Genomic DNA, 21,128 nt, shown 5'->3' with positions numbered 1-21,128 from the left:
TATTAGATGCCAGGAATTGGAGTGGGTATCTAGGGTGCTGTAGCAGATGTTCGTGTCGGGGTAACACGTGTGTTTCCTGTATAAAGAGAACTTCAGCCTTCACCCTTAGTGCCTCTCGGAAAAGCCTCCTACGTTTTAGAGGGGAGTTAAGACCTCGTACATTTAATGATAAGCATGTAAACCCAATCATGGTGGGGCCTTATCTGTAATTCTATCAGCCTTCCTCCTGATCCGTTGCAACTTATCTAAACCATGTGTAGTGTTATCAGTTTCCTGAGAGATCCCCAAAACCCATCCCCCTCCCTCCTCCCTTCCCCTATCCTTCTTTAACCGGTGGGAGAACTGTATCCCACCTCCAAAGTTGTGAGAACGGTGACTACCCATTCGCCAGTAGTTATCCAACTATCCCATATCCTTGTCTATAACTACATTCTTATCTCCCTTACTTTCCCCATACATATCAACTCGCGGGCACACACATCACATCAACCAAACCTTGAGCCTCAATGTTCATAATACAGCAGTCAAGTTATATTAAATCGTGCTGATGTCAGCTGCTTCTCAGATTGTTGTCTAGTGAGGCGTCCCTTGCCTCTCGCCACTCGCGTCCAACGTTGTCTTATCGGGCGTGCGTCCCCCTCCACTCTGGTCTGTTCCTCCGGGGGCCTCCGGGGTGCCTCTACTTCTGGCCATTTTTCCCGAGCTTCCTCCGCATTAGTAACCCTGTGCCATTTTCCATCTTGGTTATATGTCAAAGCAAAAGGGTGCTGCCATCTGTAGGGTATTCCTTTATCTCGCAGATATCTGGTATAGTTCCGCAGCTCCGCCCGTCGTTTTAATGTGGCAGGGGCAAGGTCTTGATAGATTTCAATAGGGAGGGATTCCCAATGCACCACTTCCAATTTCCGTGCCTTACGGAGGATAGCTTCCTTTGTTTTGTATTCCGTGAAGCATGCAATAATGTCCCGGGGCACGTTAGCTTTCGTGCGTGCCAGCATTCTATGCGCTCTGTCTATTTTGATCATGGAGGGCGTCACTTCTTGCCCCTCTTCAGATAGCAGCATACTCGCAATTTGCTGTATGGCCTGTTCGCAGTTCACATATTCAGCTTGCTCCGGTATGCCTCTGAAACGTAAATTAGCTCTCCTCCCTCGGTTTTCTAGGTCTTCCACCTTCTCACTCAGGGACCTGCACATGGCCTGTTGCGCTTCCAGCGTAAGTTCGACGGAGCTCAGGGCTTCCTGCTGGCTCTCCATTTGTTCATCCAGTTCCAACACGCGGTGTCCCATCTCGGAGACCTCGCCCCGGAGCTCAGCTGCTAGGGTCGCGAAATCTTCGCGGACCCCTTTAATATCCGCTCGAATCACCTCCAGCAGTGCCCAAAAGTCTCTTGCAGAAAGTTCCCCCTCCACCGCAATATCTACTGGTGATCTATCGCGTCGGGCCTTGTCGGTTTTCCCGCTTTCTTCTGCGGGCGCCATCTTGTCCGCCATCTGCAGCGGCCGGTAAGAGAAGTCTTTTAAAGATTTGCGGGGTCCAGACGCCTCTTTGCCTGCCATCCCCGTGCTCCGCTGCTCCTCTAATGCTCACTAAGTCCGATCGTGTGTTCCGATTTCGCCACCTGTAGTTATATATTATCGATCTTCGTTACTGGCGTGTGGAGCTGTTCTCTCACACAGCCATCGCTCAGCGTGACGTCACCGCTCCCCAAAGATCATATTTCTTAAACTTTTATATAGTCAATCGAAAGAGGGTAAAGGAGCACTCCAAAAGGTAAATACAAAAGAAAAAAGCACATGCTGACCTCCAGAAACAAGACAATGAAGAGTTCTTTATTGGAAAGACCCGACACAGGCCGTGTTTTGGCAACCAAGCGCCTGCATCAGGAATCACTGAAATTGCAGAACTCTTAAATGATAAAGATTTAAGAAATCTTCTGTGAATTTAGTTCAATGACACGTGATGTCCTCTGTTGAACCAACGCCACTATCACTGAAAAACCGCCAAAACAGTGACCCCCGATGCAGGCGCTTGGTCGCCGAAGTACGGACCATGTCGGGTCTTTCCAATAAATACCTCTTCATTGTCCTGTTTCTGTAGGTCAACATGTGCTTTTGTTTTTTTGTATTTACCTTTTGGTTAAACTTTTACATGAAATACATAAACTCTTTTTAAAGCCAATAACATGACCACTTCCACTATAAATATTTTCTATTAAAGATGAACAGAGAAAAAGACCTCAGTACCTCCACATTGCCAACACAGTACTTAAGCTTAACTGTGAATTAGCACCACCACTGGTCTAAAACAACACTCTGTATGAATTCAGGTCCCCCCATAATATGTATCAAAAAAAAAAGTAATTTCAAATCCATTGCTTTACAAATCAAATCAATCTTGTATGTATCCTGAAACACACACATTATAAATATCCACTTATCTTAAATATAAAGCAATGTTCAATCTTTTCTCCATTCACTTTACTGAGAGACAGCATTGCCAATTCTGGCCAAAGTTTCACCCATGTAAGGCTGCTTCAGACTCAATCCATTTTAAACTGTAAACCCTTTTAAAGTCTGCTATACTAACTGCCTTGATCACATCTTCCAGCAACAAACTCCACAGCTTAATTATGCATTGAAAAAAGAAACTTTCCGCATTTTATTTTAAATATGCTCCAATTAGTGTTACGATATGTCCTCAATACTATTTGAAAATTCCCTATTTTTATGTTCCATTCCACTCTTGATTTATAGACTTCTGTCATATCTCCTCATCTGCCTAAATGAGAAGCTTATATTTCCAAAACTCAAAATCTATACTTAGATCTTTTAAATCTATAACTTACAATCTACATTAAGATCTAGAATTACCTTACGTATCTATTTTAATCAAGTTTTATTCTTTCAAGGGGTGCTCTTTGAATAGGCACTTTGGGCACATTTGATTCTGAGCACAAAAATATTTTTACAAAAATAGTTGTTAAAAAATAATTATAGAATACTGACATTTTGACATTTGTAAATTTGAAAGAATAAAACTTGATTAGAATAGATAAGTAGGGTAATTCTAGATCTTAATGTAGATTTTAAATTATATTTCCTCTTAGTCATATCTTCCCTCAGCTGTAGAGCCCTAACCTGTTTAGGCTTTCTTAATATGAAAGTCATTACATCCCCATTATAATTCTGCTTGCCCTTCTCTCTATGACTAAAGGCCCATCGTGATATATGTGCCCTGGGGGTTTGTTTAACATCACAACTAAATGGCAAAGTGGGTGCTCCAAGCGCAAAAATCTGCTGTTTCTCTGGGCAAGCGGCAGTATCGAGACATATGGGGAAGGGTGCTCTCCTCGTTCTCTAAAAACAAAGGGTCTTGAACCAGGAATCCGGGACACAGGGTGGGAGGGGAAGAGAGCGGGAGGGAGGGGTAGGGCATGGGGGGGGGGGGGTCGACTATGGGGATGGGGGGAAGGAAAAAAGTTATGAAGTTCAATATTATAGTGCTTACGATGCATAGAAAATGTTTGGATTTCAATGTTGGAACATCTGTTTTTTTTCTCTTTTATGCTGTAATGTGGTTTGTGGTTAACTTCATACAACAATAAAGAAATTAAAAAAAAAACATCACAACTATAAACATCGATTCACCAGTCTCAGAGGATGGATATAAAAAGAATTAATAAACTATGTATCTGTTATTCAAAGTCAATTATGCATCTCCAGCATCCTGTGAATGCATTAAGGGGCCCTTTTACTAAGCTGTGGTAAAAAGTGGCCTGCACTAGTTTGGATGCGTGAAATTGGTGCATGCTGGGTCATTTCTTACCGTGGCTGGTAAAAAGGCCTTTTTTAATGAGGTAGTAAATGGCCGTGCGCTACTATTAAAAGTAATGTGCGGCTATTTACTGCCTGAGCCCTTAACGCCACCTATTTACTTGGCAGTAAAGCCTCATGCACTACTCCTGCAGTAATCAGGCAATGCACGGCAATGTGGTCATGCTGCCTATTACTGCCAGGAACACAACTCACGGTAGAAAATAGAAAATTATTTTCTACTGCGGGAAACATCACACACTAACTTCAAAACTACCACAGGGCGCAAGCACTACCCCGGCAGTACAATTGATTTAGTGTGCTCTACCCATGAGTTAGCCCTACTATGGCTTAGTAAAAGGGCCCCTAATTGTCCTATCTGTCTTATTTTAAAAGTTATATGGGAATGAGTGAAGGCGGGTGAAAAACTGATCAGAATAGTGGTGATAATTCAGCCACCATTTTGATAAGTTATAACTTAGTGTAAGTCTGGTAAATAGAAGGTCTAAATTAAGGGGGCAATTATATAACCTGAAGCCTCAATTTAGGTGCCACAATAGGGTGCACTAAGATCCAACTTCCGGGTGATCCTAAGCTGTTACAGAATACTAGCGTAAATGCTTGTTGGCACAACAAAACTTAGGTAACTGGGTGATGTACGCTGTGCACCTAAATGTACAAAGCAACATGCAGAACTGATAGAATTCTAGAAGATGCATGCATCATATGGTGATACACCCATGACCCACCCATGATTTGTCCCACCCATGATTTTGTTCACATGTATATCCTCTGCAATTATATGCCAAGCAATTTTGGCGCATACTTTATGGAACAGTGTTAACACTTATGCACATAAATGCCAATTATTGACAACAATGATTCATTAATGGTAAATGTTGGAATTCTATAACCTAAGCGCATATATTTGGCACCAAACATTGGACGCTGGCATACAGAATTGCCCTTTCTATGTACATCATCAGAGAGGTACAGATTTTGGCTATTTTAACAGCTGCCCGAAGGGTCATGACCAAAGGGGAACATCCCGTTGGAGCACCTTTGTATCCAACTGAGATTATTGAGAAACGTTTTGAACCTCTCTTCTAACCTTATGATACAGTGTTTGAACCAAATAGTTCCAGTTAAAAGGGTGGATAAGAATATTATTAGTTTAAGGAGTCGAGTCATCAAGCTCTAAATTTTCCTTCATTTGAAAATGTTCATTACAAGAAAATTCTTGAACAGTTATTCTCTTATCAGGCAACTAAAACATGGAACAGGATCCTTACTAGGGCTGTACAGAATATTCATATTCAATTCAATTTGGCCCCAAATAGTGCCCTGAATACACTATTCGTATTCAGCCAAACAGTGATTTGAATTCAAATATGAACAATCCAGGGCTCTATTGTGCTAAATCTTACTGAAGTAAACACTTGAACTCTGATTTCACGGTGCTTCTTTTCTTATTTATATTAAAGTTGAATGCCCAGTATTCATATTTGTTATTTGTATTTGGCTGAATAGTAAAATATGCTATTCAGTACAGCTCTACTCCTTACCACCTCAGATCAAATTATTGTCCTTATATATGTCCTTTCATGAAAACTTAAAAATCTATTTGTTTCAGAAACATCTATTGTAAATTATCACTGTTATCATAGGGTTCCTTTTACACAGCTTCCTTGCATTCAGCGCGCCACTAATCAGTAGCAACGCTTTGTAAAAGGCGACAGTAGTTTGTAAATAGGGGTCTTAGATAAACCGGTTTGGACCATCTGTACTACTACTACTACTATTAAACATTTCTATAGCGCTACTAGACTTACGCAGCGCTGTACAGATTAACATGAAAAGACAGTCCCTGCTCAACAGAGCTTACAATCTGTAGAATCTAGTTGTCTATAAGTACCTCAATGAGATTAGATTAGATTAGTTAAAAGGAAGGGGAAGAACAAAGATTTAGTAGTATCTCATTCTTCTACTCCTTGGATCCCTATAGATTCCTTCTTTTTTTTAATATCAGGAATGATAATGATGAACGTTTGGTGAACACTGTGGCTTCTTAGTCTGTGGAGAAGATCACCCTGAGCCTAGTCCTCCACTGACCACCCTTACTTCCAGCTATTAGCAGTTACTTAGATACTCTGAGTTCTATCATCGTATAACCAGGGCATACTGAAGAAATTTGTCCTCAAGTTTCTGATGTTTCTATTAAAGAGAATCGAGATATATCTCTCATGACCACATCCATAAGGAAACCTGGGCCAAGCCACTTCTGATTCTGTCATCTGGGGGTCCTGTTAATAGGTCTAGTTTGAAACCAGTGGCTTTTGCTGGGGGGGCTTGGATTTTGAAGGATCTCTTCCTTTGAACCACCAGAGGAGTTACCAATCTTGAAATCTGGCAGGTAGTTAAAAAGATGGAGGCTGCTTTATCAAGTTGTCACAATTATCTAAATGTTTTCCTAAAGACAATCATGATGTCATCAGACCTGGAAAAGGAGTTGGGTCATCAAGAAAGGGGTTTTGAGGATGAGGCCAGGCAGACTGAATTGCTGAAAGCTTCCAATAGTGCTTTTGAGAAAGGTAATACAATGCTTGAGAATAAACTGGAAATACTGGACAACATTCAAAGAGCTAATAACTTGCTATTTTTAGATTTCTGAATTTTTCTTATTGCTCAGTGCTGTAATGCTGGAATAATATTTTTCTTAATATTCTTCACTGGAACCCAAATTCTCTACCTGGGACTGAGAGAACATTTTATATTCCTGGGTAAATAGAGTAGTTACCTCAGGTAGAGATAGAGAATTAAGAGACATCCTAGAGACCTCTAATGAGGCATTCTGAAGGTAGCAACCACTGTACTCCAGATGGAGTACCTTGGACAGAGACTTAGAAGGGAATTCATCAAGGTGAGGTGAAAGATTGCCTTTTACCAAACCTTGAATCCCCATGGAATTCAGCAACCTGTGGGTTTCCCAATACACAGGTTGCTGAACCCCAGGGCAAGACAATAACGTCGCTAGGGGCACCATTTTCCTAAAGGTGAAAGACTGGGCAGGAGTGAGTGGTCCTCACTCCTGCCTCCCAATCCCCGAACCACCACTGCTTATCTAGGTAGCCCCTATGGGAGGTAGGGGAAGAAGGAGTCTTGAGGCTCGGGGAAAGAGCTTTCCAAAGAGCTAGTTTTTTTTTTTTACCACTAGTTTTTTTTTACCACGCTTTCTCGGACCTAATGCGACTTGCGCTGATACCACTGTAAGTTATGATAGGGTACTTGCACAGTAATGAGTTGCAAACATGCATTTTGCATGCTTTGCATCTCATTACTGTCTAACTCACAGCAACTTATATATCACTGTGGTATTTTATATCAAGCTGCATTAGTGCCCTTTAAGTTGCATTAAGGGCCAAATAACACAACTTATGGCCCTAATGCTATTTGATGAATCCCCCCCCCCCCATTAGTGTTAAAATCTTACTTTAGAGAATGATGAGCTATTTTCTATTCTTACAAGGTGAATGTATTTCTGGATGTTTCTCCAAGAATTCAGGAAGTTTGAGGGAAGTTTTTCAACAACAACCTAGTGCTTTCACCTTAAGTATGTCCTTCCTCCTGAAGCATCCTAAGAGATGTATGCATTGTAGAATATAAGAGCTCATAACTCCTGATAGGGGAGCTAAGAGATTAATAGTAAAAAGACAAAAGAAAACTGTGTGTCTCATTAAGAGGGAACACAAACATTTAGAGAGCAAGCGGCCCATAAGGTCTGGGAGGGGCAAATAATACAGATGTAAGGAGCAGAACCTACTCTACCACTGGGAGGTCAGTCTGATTTAAAAGGAAGAGGAGAAGAAAAAAAAAGATCTCCATGGCAAGACAGGGCTATTCTTTAGAACCTTGGGAACACAGGGTGTAGCTTTTGACAGCAGAGATGCCAGAATAGCCATGGGATTCAGAAACAGTACCTGAGCCCATGAAAGGACAATGGGGTTTCTCTCAGCCCTGTAGATAAGGATGCCTTCTTTAAGGAAGCCATAGAACAAGAGCTGGATGAGAAGGGGTAGCAAAGAAAACAGCTTCTGCTATAAATGAGTGGGTCCTTACACTGCTGGCTGGTCTGAAACCATTACAGACAGCCAGTCTTTTAGCACTGGGGTAATCTTTTTGGATTATCTAAAGAGCTGGGAAAGAAAAAAAAAAGGAAGCTTTTAGTTTTGCTTGAATTATAGAAGCTGCACAGGGGAATAAAAGCTGAACTGATATACAATTGTGGAAGGCTAAAGCCCAACATACATTCAAAACCATCATAAAACACATTATTTTATACTGAATTGAGGCTACTATAGAATATGTAACCTCTACCCTCTAAACAATAATCAGCAAAACAAAAACATGGAAATCCATTGTACAAGTAAGATAATGTTTACCTCATCATAGGTGTATCTGTAGTCCGCTCTCTTTGACTTCAGGTCCCATAGTACTACTGTCCCAGACTCGAAGCCAATCAAAAGCTACAACAAAAAGAAAAAAGTGCTAAAATTATTCTTAATATATGCAACATTGAAAGGAGAAGTAGAGGCTCATATCCTACAAAACACTGAAATACTCAGCGCTATTACCAAAACACCTACTAAGCAAAGTTTAGGCAAAAAGAGAAAACACGTTGTTTTAATATCACATTTTAATACTATTTTTTTATTATTATTTAACTTTCAAGAGGAATAAAAGAAAAATACAACAATATCATACCTTATAAAAATTTAACTGCGTAACATCACTTGCAACTAAGTTAGAACCAAAGCTTTTAAAATATAAAATTCTCTGTACTAAAATGCATTTGACTACTAAGGAAATGAAGAAGATAAAAGATATCCGGGCTATAAAAAGCAATAAAGTGGTGAAGACTCACACACATTGCCAACAAAATATAGATGCCTAATATCTGCTCAATTTAGAGCAAAGAATTATAACACACAATTCCAAAACCACAATTTCTAGTCCTATATGAGGTCGATAGAATATCATGTGTGGTAGAAGACCAAACCAGTCAATCTAACTGGTTCAAGAAATACTATTACTACTTAACATTTCTAGAGCGCTACTAGGGTTACGCAGCGCTGTACAATTTAACAAAGAGAGACAGTCCCTGCTCAAAGAGCTTACAATCTAATAGACAAGTGAACGGTTGGTCCGATAGGGGCAGTCAAATTGGGGCAGTCTGGATTCACTGAACGGTAAGGGTTAGGTGCCGAACGCAGCATTGAAGAGGTGGGCTTTAAGCAAAGACTTGAAGACGGGCAGGGAGGGGGCTTGGCGTAAGGGCTCAGGAAGGTTGTTCCAAGCATAGGGTGAGGCGAGGCAGAATGAGTGGAGCCTGGAGTTGGCGGTGGTGGAGAAGGGTACTGAGAGGAGGGATTTATCCTGTGAACGGAGGTTACGGGCGGGAACGTAAGGGAAGATGAGGGTTGAAAGATAGTGAGGGGCAGCAGACTGAGTGCATTTGTAGGTAAGAAAGAGAAGCTTGAATTGAATGCGGTATCTGATCGGAAGCCAGTGAAGTGACCAGAGGAGAGGGGTGATATGAGTATATCGGTTCTGGTGGAATATGAGACGTGCAGCAGAGTTCTGAACAGATTGAAGGGGGGATAGATGGCTAAGTGGGAGGCTGATGAAGAGTAAGTTACAGTAGTCCAGGCGAGAGAAATCATTCATGAATAAAATGTTCTACAGTAGGAAATGTCCTATTGTGGGAGGACATGGGATAGGAGGAAATGTCCTATTGTGGATTAAAAACTGGTTGAAGGATAGGAAACAGAGAGTGGGGTTAAATGGGCAGTATTCACAATGGAGAAGGGTAGTTAGTGGGGTTCCTCAGGGGTCTGTGCTAGGACTGCTGCTTTTTAATATATTTATAAACGATTTAGAGATGGGAGTAACTAGCGAGGTAATTAAATTTGCTGATGACACAAAGTTATTCAAAGTCGTTAACTCGCGACAGGATTGTGAAAAATTACAAGAGCACCTTACGAGACTGGGAGACTGGGCGGCTAAATAGCAGATGACGTTTAATGTGAGCAAGTGCAAGGTGATGCATGTGGGAAAAAAGAACCCGAATTATAGCTACGTCATGCAAGGTTCCACGTTAGGAGTTACGGACCAAGAAAGGGATCTGGGTGTCGTCGTCGATAATACACTGAAACCTTCTGCTCAGTGTGCTGCTGCGGCTAGGAATGTGAATAGAATGTTGGGTATTATTAGGAAAGATATGGAAAAGAGGTGTGAGGATGTTATAATGCCGTTGTATCGCTCCATGGTGCGACCGCACCTTGAGTATTGTGTTCAATTCTGGTCGCCACATCTCAAGAAAGATATAGTAGAATTGGAAAAGGTGCAGCGAAGGGTGACTAAAATGATAGCGGGGATGGGACGACTTCCCTATGAAGAAAGACTAAGGAGGCTAGGGTTATTCAGCTTGGAGAAGAGACGGCTGAGGGGAGACATGATAGAGGTATATAAAATAATGAGTGGAGTGGAACAGGTGGATGTGAAGCGTCTGTTCACGCTTTCCAAAAGTACTAGGACTAGGGGGCATGCGATTAAACTACAGTGTAGTAAATTTAAAACAAATCGGAGAAACATTTTCTCCACCCAACGTGTAATTAAACTCTGTAATTCATTGCCGGAAAATGTGGTGAAGGCGGTTAGTTTAGCAGAGTTTAAAAAGGGGTTGGACGGTTTCCTAAAGGACAAGTCCATAAACCGCTACTAAACGGACTTGGAAAAATCCAAAATCCCGGGAAAAACATGTATAGAATGTTTGTACGTTTGGGAAGCTTGCCAGGTGCCCTTGGCCTGGATTGGCCGCTGTCGTGGACAAGATGCTGGGCTCGATGGACCCTTGGTCTTTTCCCAGTATGGCATTACACTCTTTAGAAATATTAAAAATTGGGAATGCATCTAATAACTATAACAGACAGGTGAGGAACTTGATATATGAGATTTGTAGACATGCATGTGAAATGTAACATAAGATGTACTTCTTTTCAAACACTTATAAAAACAAAATACTCTTGTCAGACAACAATTCCAAAACCACAGTTTCTAGTCCTATATGAGGTCAATAGAATGTTGTGTGTGGTAGAAGACCAAACCAGTCAATTTAATTGGTTCAAGAAATCACTCATGATTGGTTTCTTGAATAAGATGATGACAATTTTGTTAATTTAATCATGAATTGATAATGAGTGTGACTGTTGGGCAGACTGGATTAAATTAACAAAATTGTCACCATCTTATTCAAGAAACCATCTACATCTATAGAAAAGTATCCATCAACTAATATTAATCCTGTCAATGAAAATTTTAGGGATTATATTTATGTTTAATGATATTTGCTAAAACCACTTTTTTTAAAACATAAATCCAAGTGATGTAAAATTAAAAAAAAATTCAAATCATGAAAACGAACACCATAAAAAAAAGTACACATTCATTCAGGATCTTTAATGTATTTCAAAGGTGCCAAGCATCACTAACATCACTTAAACCAATGATCAATACATGATAAAATGGAAAAAAAAATTGAAGCGCCATACCACTACATGTAAAAAATCAAAAGGGTCTTAAAACAAGCCTTAAAAATACACGTTTCACAAGAAAACTACAGACCAACCAACAAAAGAAGCATCAAAAAACCTTCTTAGTCTTTGTCTGCAACAGAAATATAAGAAGAAAGCTCACACTGTTACTTGACCTCTCTGCTGCCTTTGATGTTGTTAATCATAAGCCTTTACGAGACAGATTCAAATCTATTGGTATAGCAGGAACAGTACTCAAATGGTTTTCCACCATCCTTTCAAATCGTACTTTCAAGGTGGCTGCATAAGAGAATCTATCTGACTCTTATGCTCTTCTTAGCGGAGTTCCTCAAGGATCCATCCTGTCTTCAATTTTATTTAATCTTTTTCTCAGTCCACTGGCTGCATTCATACAGCCATTTGGTCTCAAGTACCTATCTTTATGCAGATGACATTCTTATTGCTCACTACACATTTAGTCAGAATCCTGATCTTAGTCCTCTTTATCAAAATCAAAGTTGTTTGGACATGGTGTCCAAATAGTTAAGAGATCATCATCTGGTCCTAAATCCACAAAAAAAACACAAAAAACAAACAAACAAACAAAGAACTTTGTCTATACATATCTCTTCAGTCTTCAAATTAAGTTTCATTGCCCTGTGCAAGCTGCTGTCATTCTGTAGTTATCTGGATCAAAATGCTTTAACATACCCTTTACCACAACTTAATCAGTCTGAATTACTATAATGTAATCTAAGCTGGCATTGAACTTAAACAATTGCAAACACTTCAGAATATTGCCCCCCCCCCCCCCCCCCCCCCCCGGTTAATCTGTCATGCTAAACAAAAGGATTCTGTTTCTCCTACGCTCTCCAAACTGCACTTGTTACCCATGGAACAAAGAGTTCAGTTCAAAATTCACATACTTACCCATAAAGCCCTCCATACTGGAGTACCAAATCATTTAGCCAGATTAACTCTTCCTTATACTCCAACTTGATTTCTCCGTTCTATCGTTTGATCCTTCCCAAACCTTCCGAGGCTTATTGGGAATCTACTAGAAAGGGAGCATTTTGGGGGATCTTTTACTAAGACGTGCTCATGTTTATAGCATGCACTAAAATTGGGCATGCACCTACACATTAGAGACACCCATAGGAATGCATCGGTGTCTCTAATGTTTAGCGCACGCCCAATTTTGGTGCACGCTAAAAACATAGGCGTGCTTTAGTAAAAGGAGGCCTTTATTTTTTTGGGCTCCATTCCTTTGGAACAATCTCCCACTTTTCCTTCGATCAGAAATTTCACTCAAACAATTGAAAAACTCTTCTTTTCACCCTTGTGTTTCAAAGTCTGTAAGGCCTGGGTCCTGGTCAGCAAGTTGGTTAAATTTGGATATGTTGAGCTGAGAGAACCTGCAGCCAATAGCATGTTGGTCTGAATAACCCTACTGGGTGTATGAATGACTTTCCTATATTCTGATGGAGTTCCTTTTTGATTATATATTTGATTGTACATCTTCTTGATTTACTTGGTAAGGTAGGTTGTCACGGTGGTGACTGTTTCCTTGTTTGTGCTCACCTCGCCCTCTGGTGGCCTGAACCGGTGGCTGCTATGAACTGTCACACGTTCCAGACTTCAGCCCAGTCTGGTCCGGATCTTCCAGGCTGCCAGACTTGCTTTTCTTGTTTGTGCCTGAACAGCACCCATAGCTGCCTTGTGATTCCTGCAGCTGAACTTCAGCTGCTGATGGGCTTTATTAGCCACCTGGAAACTTCTGGCCTTTGCATCGTCTAAGGTCCCTGGTATGTGGGTGTGCTCTGTGCACTTCTGCCTAGTCCAGTTCTAGTCTGAGTTTCTTGCCTGGTTCTAGTTTGTTTGTGTGTAGTTAGCTTTGGTTTTATTGCTTAGTTCCTAGTCATGTTTCTGATCTGTATTTCCTTGTCTTGTGTCTGTGCTCCTTTTTAGTGGCTGTTTGGCAGCTTTCAGTCCTGACTCTCATCTGTCTGTGTTTCTGTCTTAGTGGCTGCCTGGCAGCTTTTAGTCCTGACTCTGTTGTGTGTTTTCTGTTGGTATCCAGTTCCTGCCCTGTCCTGTAAGTCCTGCTGGCTGCCTGCACCCAGGGGCTCAACTCCTGGGGAACAGCGGTCAAGCGCAGGTGAAGTATATCTGTTCCTACTCTGCCTGTCCCAGCTTGTTTGCCTCTGCTGCAACTCCAGTCCGGGGTTTCAGTCCTGTTCTGCCTTGCCTCTGGTTTGGGGGTGGTTTTGCCTGCCACTGCTGCTCCTCCACGGCAGTGGTCCAAGGGCTCACAAACCCTGTGCTTCCGTGAGAAGCCTGACAGTAGGTAATTTTATCAAATAGAAATAAACCACAAACCATAAACCACATAGAGGTCAGATCCAGCATGCGTCTTTACCAGCCTCAGCCAATCAGGTTTTCAGGCTACCTACATGGATATGCATGAGAGAGATTTGCATGCAGTTTCTATAATACCCTCAGCCTTGGAAGGGAGAAGCTTTTACTGCTGGATACAGACCAGTGATTGCCAAAACTGTCCTGGATTCCCCCAGATAGATTTTGCAATCAGTGATTTATATTGATCAGTATAAGCTTCTATCTCCCTGGACTACAGACTGCCTTTTACGGGCAGTGTTCCCACAAAAATGAGTACAGACAACAGCCAAGACGGATGTATTCAAAAACAAAAAACTTTATTCAAGAGCACCCAGAAATAACATATAGGTTCTTTGAACGTTTAAAATTGTACAAGCAATTTGTTGAATGTTGATGCATCCTTATTACCCCTTTGCTCTTTTGTTTTTCTTTGTGTTTATCGTTTATCATTTATTCACTTGATATACCATCTTTTTCGAGCATGAGTCGAAGCGGTTTACAGAGTTTAACATTTAAAACATGTAAAATATCAAGAAATAGAACACCATAAAAATTGATAGGAAAGACACATACATGCAAGAAATGTTAACCAATGTAATAAAATCATTCACACAACAATCCTCAAGTGTTTTCTAGACTGGAGTTCCCCAAATTGCAGGGCCCAATCGTTCAATAATTCTCAAAAGCTATCTGAAATAGGTGAGTTTTCATAGCAGCCCTAAAAGAAGTATATGATTTCTCAAATCTGAGATACTGAGGCAGAGTTCCACAGGGCAGGAGCCAGGAAATAAAAAGTACTCAATCTGGTCGACTCCAATCTGGTTTTAGATGGGTGAGGTAAAATAAGTCTGTTGTCAGTAAGAGAACAGAGGGTATGTGATGGAGTATACACGTCAAAAATGATAGATAATCTGGCTTGTTACTGTACTATGTTTCACGCATAGGAGTCAAAATTTTAAATTTAATTCTAGACTGTATTGGAAGCCAATATAAGTGCTTGAGAAGGGGAGTAACATAATCATGACGTTTTGCTCAAAACAGGATCCTATTTGCGGTGTTCTGCAAAGTCTGTAAATGTTTTAATTTTGTTTTAGTAATGCCTGCATATGCAACATTGCAATAATCAAAACAAGAGTTGACACAAGCATAAAACAAAAACAAGAAGAGACTTTGCTCCAAGTTTGCATAAAAAAAGAAACCTGTTTTGAGGATGAACAAGATTTGGGGAGAAAATGACAGTGCTGAATCCAGTATGATTCCCAAGTACCGAAATGAAGAGACAGGAATAATTGGGCTTGTTAAACAGAATTGTAGTAACAGAAGGAATAGGTAGGGACCCCGTGATCCAGGAGGCTACTGTTTTATCCAGATTTAATATCACTTGATGGTCATTAAGCCATTGTGCAACTTCCCAAAGATATTTTTGAAGTGGATGTCCCCATCAATCTGTTCCCATATGGCTTATTACGGGAACATTGGACACTAAAGGGTTAAAACTGTACCTGCGATGCCAAGTATGGCTAAACGCTGTGGTAAAAGATGATGGTTAATTAAATCAAATGCAGCTGGTAGGTCTCAGGACACTACCAGTGCAATATAGCCAGCTTCGAGATGACCTTGAAGTTCACTTAGCAACCTTGCAATGACTGTTTCAGTGCTGAAACCTGCTCTAAACCCCGACTGTCGTGGGTGTAAGGCATTAACTAATTCTGCATGAGACTGTAGTTGACAGAAGACAACAGTTTCAAGAACCTTAGAGGGAAATGGGAGATTAGAGACTGGTCGATAATTCTTAGCTTCATGAGGATCCAGTAAGAACATTCTCTTTGGTTTGTTGATAAATCATCAATGACATTCTGGGTAGACTGAAGAACATGAAAGCCTCTTAAAAGCTCATTCAAATAAAAAATGTATGAAAAAAAGAAAACCCTACAGAAACCATACACTATTAAAACGTATGCAGTCATAACAAGATTACCATACCATTATCCCCAAAAGGACTAGTCAATAATTAGAACTGAAAAAATCTTAAAGAAATCATCAATGACATCTAATACAATCCTCGTTTTAGGATCATGTCATTCCGTAAATGTATTTCATGACCTTAAAGCTAAATATACATGGTTTCAATACACAGAACAGTATCAGTAAAAAAAAAAAGATAAATGCTACAACTGCAGAAGATTTCATCAACTTATGTTTTAACAGGCATGACAGAAATCACATCTTTGAGAAGATCATATACAAAGTTAATTTGAACTAAAACAGGACTTTTAAAATTCACTTGGGACCAAGTCTACAAGGACATGTAATTATTACTAGCACATTAATTACTGCAATCTACATTCGATACTTCCTAACTCCCTGGGGAGCTAATTATTTTTAAACAAATCAAATAGACTTACAAAGTCCTGAACAAATTAATCATGAATTTAACAATTTGTGTGATGTAAACACAGGCTATATTATTGCCTGTAGGGACATACAAAATTGGTATACTGTAGTAACTTTCAAGAGGATATGATGCATAAAACACAAATTAGCTGGAATTATTAAAAAAAGAAAACGGAGACACCACGTGACGCACGAGAGAGTGAGATGCAGATTTCATGCTCTCTGAGGTCCCGGCGCTCCAAAACATTATAAAACAGAGCAAAATCAATGAACCGCCTTCAGAAAATGCTTGTCGGATGGACAAATATATAGAAGTCAAACCTGGCACGATGGTAGGCAAAGGAACAAAGAAAGAGAAAGAAAAAGATAAAACGCGCGCTGCTGAGAACGGGACAGAAGAAAAGATGGCGCTGAGTGGGCCATGCTTCTCGAACAAGTAACTCAGCTAACGATGGCAATTGAAAAAGCACTGGAACCCAAATTCACGCATTTGATAGACCAAATTTCACAATTTGAAACATTGCAAGAGGATGTGACAAGGAGAACAGAAGAATTAGAGCAGCGGGTCTCGGTGCTGGAAGACGCATCTCCCTCAACGTCAGAGGCCCTGGACAAAATGCAGGCAAAGGTAAAGGAATTGCCCGCCAAAGTAGATGACCTGGAGAATCGTTCCAGATGGGTCAATTTGAGGATAGTGGGCCTACCAGAGATGCTGGGAGAGAGGCACTTGCTATCCAGGTTGAAGAGTTGGCTGGCTGAAGAGTATGCGCTATCAGACCGGGCGGATCCTCTGTGCCTGGAATCAGTGCACCACATGGAAGAGTGCAAGAGGGCCACCAGACCCCTCGAGTGGTCATAATAAAAATACACAACTGCACGCACAAAGAGGAGATCTTAAGATGATTCCGACTAAAAAGAGATACGACACAGTTTGAGGGCAAGAAAATAAGAGTGTCAGTGTCATTATTTTGGTACCCATGTTTTGTTAGGAGCTGTGGCTAAGCCAACGGGACATCATAGTCAAATAGTTTCCTGTATGCCAGCCTCAAATGTCATACCGAGCTCCATGACAGCAGTATGCAGGTCCCTGGAGCAGTTTTAGTGGGTGCAGTGCACTTCAGGCAGGTGTACCCAGGCCCAACCCCCCCTACCTGTTACACTTGTGGTGGTAAATGTGAGCCCTTCAAAACCTACCACAAACCCACTGTACCCATATATAGGTGCCCCCTCATTCACCTGTAAGGGCTATGGTAGTGGTGTACAGTTGTGGGTAGAGGGTTTTGGGGGTGTTTTGGAGGGGCTCAGCACACAAAGTAAGGGAGCTATGCACCTGGGAGCAATTTGTGAAGTCCACTGCAGTGCCCCCTAGGGTGCCCAGCTGGTGTCCTGGCATGTGAGGGGGACCAGTGCACTACGAATGCTGGCTCCTCCCATGACCAAATTACTTCGATTTGGTCGTTTTTGAGATGGGCGTCCTCGGTTTCCATTATCGCCGAAAACCGGGGACAACCATCTCAAAAACGACCTAAGGATGACCATCTCTAAGGTCGACCTAAATTTCATGATTTATTTATTTATTTGTTGCATTTGTATCCCACATTTCCCCACCTATTTGAAGGCTCAATGTGGCTTACAATGTTTGCCCCACCCCTTTACGGGGCCGTCCTGCGAGGATGCCCTCATGAAAACTTGGGCACCATGTTCGATTATGCCCCTCTATATAGTCCAAAACTGGAGGAGGCAAGAATCCCAGAATCGTGAGGAAATGGGGATAAAAAAAAAAAAAAAAAAAGAATATAGCAAGTAGAATGTCAATACTTATAATGGCTCAGAGCTGTTTGATGGTTAAGCAGGATGACTGCACTTGAGAGGAGGAGGAAAAGAAGAAAGCCAGCGCCTTAAAAATAATAAAAAAAGGTACCCATATACTGTACCATATAAAGCTGATGAGCAGCAATGCAAGTCACAAGCATTACAGCATAAAAATGGTTTGAAAGATGTGGGTCTTCACCAGGACAGTTATCAGAAAACACCCTACACTTTTTGGCTGTTTTCATGGCTGCTTCAACTACTACTGAAGACTGGAAGGATGGAAATATTGAATGCAAGGGGCTGGTTGGACCTTATATGTCACATCAATTTTCTTGGAAACTACTTGTACAGTAGGTGGAGCTTTCCAACTGTTGATTTTGAAGGACATGTACAGGAATTGTCATAGCTGTTTTGGAGTGTCTACAAACGTGAGGAGGTCAAAGACATCAAAAGATAGTTCTGTTTTTCGTTATAGGGGAAACAGCACTTCTTTTGCCATGCACTGCATGAATTTGGTAAGGAATTATCTTTATAATATATATCTTTGGGGAGAAGGGTCAGATGAAATGCTAGTAAAATAGTCTGCCTCAAAAAATAATTCAGGTGCACTGAAATCTGGATCTAAAAATTTTTGTAATGTGTCTGTGGAAACATCAGAGTTCAGGTTAGATGGTGGTCATGAATTCACCACTTCAATCTGTGAATATGAAATAGGGATCTTGAGATAATCACCTCCCTCCGCCCAGGGATCACACTAGTAGACTGAGAAGGCGTAGCAGTAGTTTTCTGAAAGAACATTTGGCAGTTCTTGGTTTAGAAACATCAAGTTATCCATTAACTCTAATTGCAAGCTGTGTTCTTCACTGGCAATGTTGACAAGGCCCTTTAAACGACCATACTTTTTTGTTCCACCTCAGTTCCATTGAACAGCAGTGTCAAAATCTTAGGAGTTATTGTTGACAACTCATTGATATTTACCTCTCAGATATCTTCCATTATAAAACACTCATAAGCTTTGGATAATCCGTTCGGTATGTTTGTTTCTTGCATGTTCTGTTCTGAATATTCTCACTCACTCCTTAGTCATTAGCCAGCTCGATTACTACAATACCCTTCACTGAGGAATAAGATCGAAAGACCTACAGCATGTTCAAATAGTCCAAAATATGGCCAGTTAAATTGCTCACTGGTCATAGTAAATATGATCATGTCACATCCCTCCTAGAGGAAGCCCATTGGCTGCCTGTGTCTCATCGAATTACATTCAAACTCCTTCTAGATTTTAAAATCCACGCATCTGGGGAGCCTTTATTTCTCTCTTGATTTCTTACACCCTATTGTCCTGTCAGGACACTGCATTTGCTTCAACAAAACAGGCCTATAGTTCCCTCATTCTATGAAATTGTACATGACTCCACTAGACATTCCATCTTCTCCATCCAAGGTCCTACACTCTGGAATGCTTTACCGAATGACCTCAGATTCCATTCTTCCCTCCAGATTTTCAACGTAAACTTGAAAACCTAAAAATTTACTGACGACTACCTTTAGGTAGGTTTCCACGAAGCAGGCCTTGACCGCACAGCTGTCCCTATGTGCTTCCCCTACCCCCTTTCCTGTTGTTATTATAGTTCTCCTCTTCCTTTGCTTTCTTTTTGTTATCTTCATCTTCCCATTCTCGTCTCTTGCTTCCTGCATTAAATTGTAAGCTGCCTAGACATCTATTTGATGGGTGGGGTAGTAAATCTTTGAATAAACTTGAAACTGTACACTACCGCTTAATGACCTTATTGAACACCTTTTGCAGGAAGAAGTGAAGGTGGTCTAGAAGAGACAGAAATGGGGATTTATCTATCCACTATATTGGGAAATGCAAGGCTGTTGCACCAGAGAGTCCCAGCAAATGGTGAGGCTGATGATGCATGCATCAATCCTTCCTTCCATATCAGTTCTGGATCTTTCTGTCACTCTGTGGCAAAGTGGAAAAAGCAAAACTGAGTATCTAAGGAGACTGCTGCATGTAGGAAAGGCTATGCATGCTCAGAATTTTACACTAAATTCAAAGCTCTCAGAGAGACGTTTCTTTCCAGCAATGTGTGATGATGTCACCCACTTGTGTTTCTAACTCAGTCCTGCTTGTTGATGGAAAACTATCAGTTTCTATTCAAACAATAAAACAAGAGAACACTTAATTAAACTAAAGACCAGCAGATCGAAAATGAATCACAGAAAGTATATATATTTTTTTTTATTTTATTTTAGACAATTTAATATACATAATATTCAAACAAGAATAATAATACACAATTATGAAATATCATATGAAAAAGGAAAAAAAAATTTAAAGGGAAAAATTTACACATTTCCATCGTCCACAATTTTACAAGAAATAATCCAAGAATTTAGAAAATTATCAAGCTATGAGTAAAAAAAATCCCATGCTTTTAAACAAATCTATTTCAACCAAAGACTGCGCCTTGCCTTGTAAACTCACTCCAAATTGCTGTACAGTGTTCATTCAGGTCTAAAGTTTCACAACAACACTATCTTTACTTTTAAGAAAAGTTTCCAACTGATTAGGTTCAAAAAATTGGTATTGCTTAGTGTGGAATAAAATCCTACACACGCAAGGAAATTTCAAAAGAAAATTTGCTCCCAGGGCTATTGCCCTTGGTCGCAAAGCAAGAAATGACTTGCGTCGTTTTTGGGTTTCCCTGGATAAATCTGGGAAAACCCGTACTTTTGAACCTAGAAATAAAGAATTCAAATGTCTTAAGGAAAGTCTGAGAACTGCATCTCTATCTATTTCTAGTGCAAAGGTCACCAACAAAGTAATTCTTTGGGTGACCACCTCCAAAGAAGATTCCAGGAAGGCCGTTAAGTTCATTGGATCTTGAGGGTTTAAGTTTCCTGGGACTTGCCCAGTGCCTTGAATATAATACGCCCTTGTAATTGGTGGCAATGAAGTCTCGGGCATTCCCAGTATATCCACTAGATATTTCTTAACCATTTGTATAGGTGATATAAGAGGTGATTTTGGAAAATTTATAATACGTAGGTTAAGTCTCTTGGATTGATTTTCCAAATATTCCATGCGCTTAGAAGCAAAATTCCTTTCCTT

The 21,128-nt window shown here is 40.6% G+C and overlaps 1 protein-coding gene across 1 annotated transcript in view; it reads right to left on the bottom strand.

The window, feature by feature from the left end:
* The window catches only part of STXBP5 (syntaxin binding protein 5), a 789,999-nt gene that overhangs the window by 468,369 nt on the left and 300,502 nt on the right, over window positions 1-21,128 (bottom strand). Inside the window, exon 6 of the mRNA XM_030194976.1 lies at window positions 8,255-8,338. Within this exon, the coding sequence (XP_030050836.1) occupies window positions 8,255-8,338 (84 nt within the window). The remainder of the gene's footprint in view (window positions 1-8,254; window positions 8,339-21,128) is intronic.

This window comes from Microcaecilia unicolor, chromosome 3 (genome assembly GCF_901765095.1).
Source record: "Microcaecilia unicolor chromosome 3, aMicUni1.1, whole genome shotgun sequence".
Lineage (NCBI taxonomy): Eukaryota > Metazoa > Chordata > Amphibia > Gymnophiona > Siphonopidae > Microcaecilia > Microcaecilia unicolor.
Note: the sequence above shows the minus strand (reverse complement) of the source record. Positions and strands in the feature narration are given on the sequence as shown.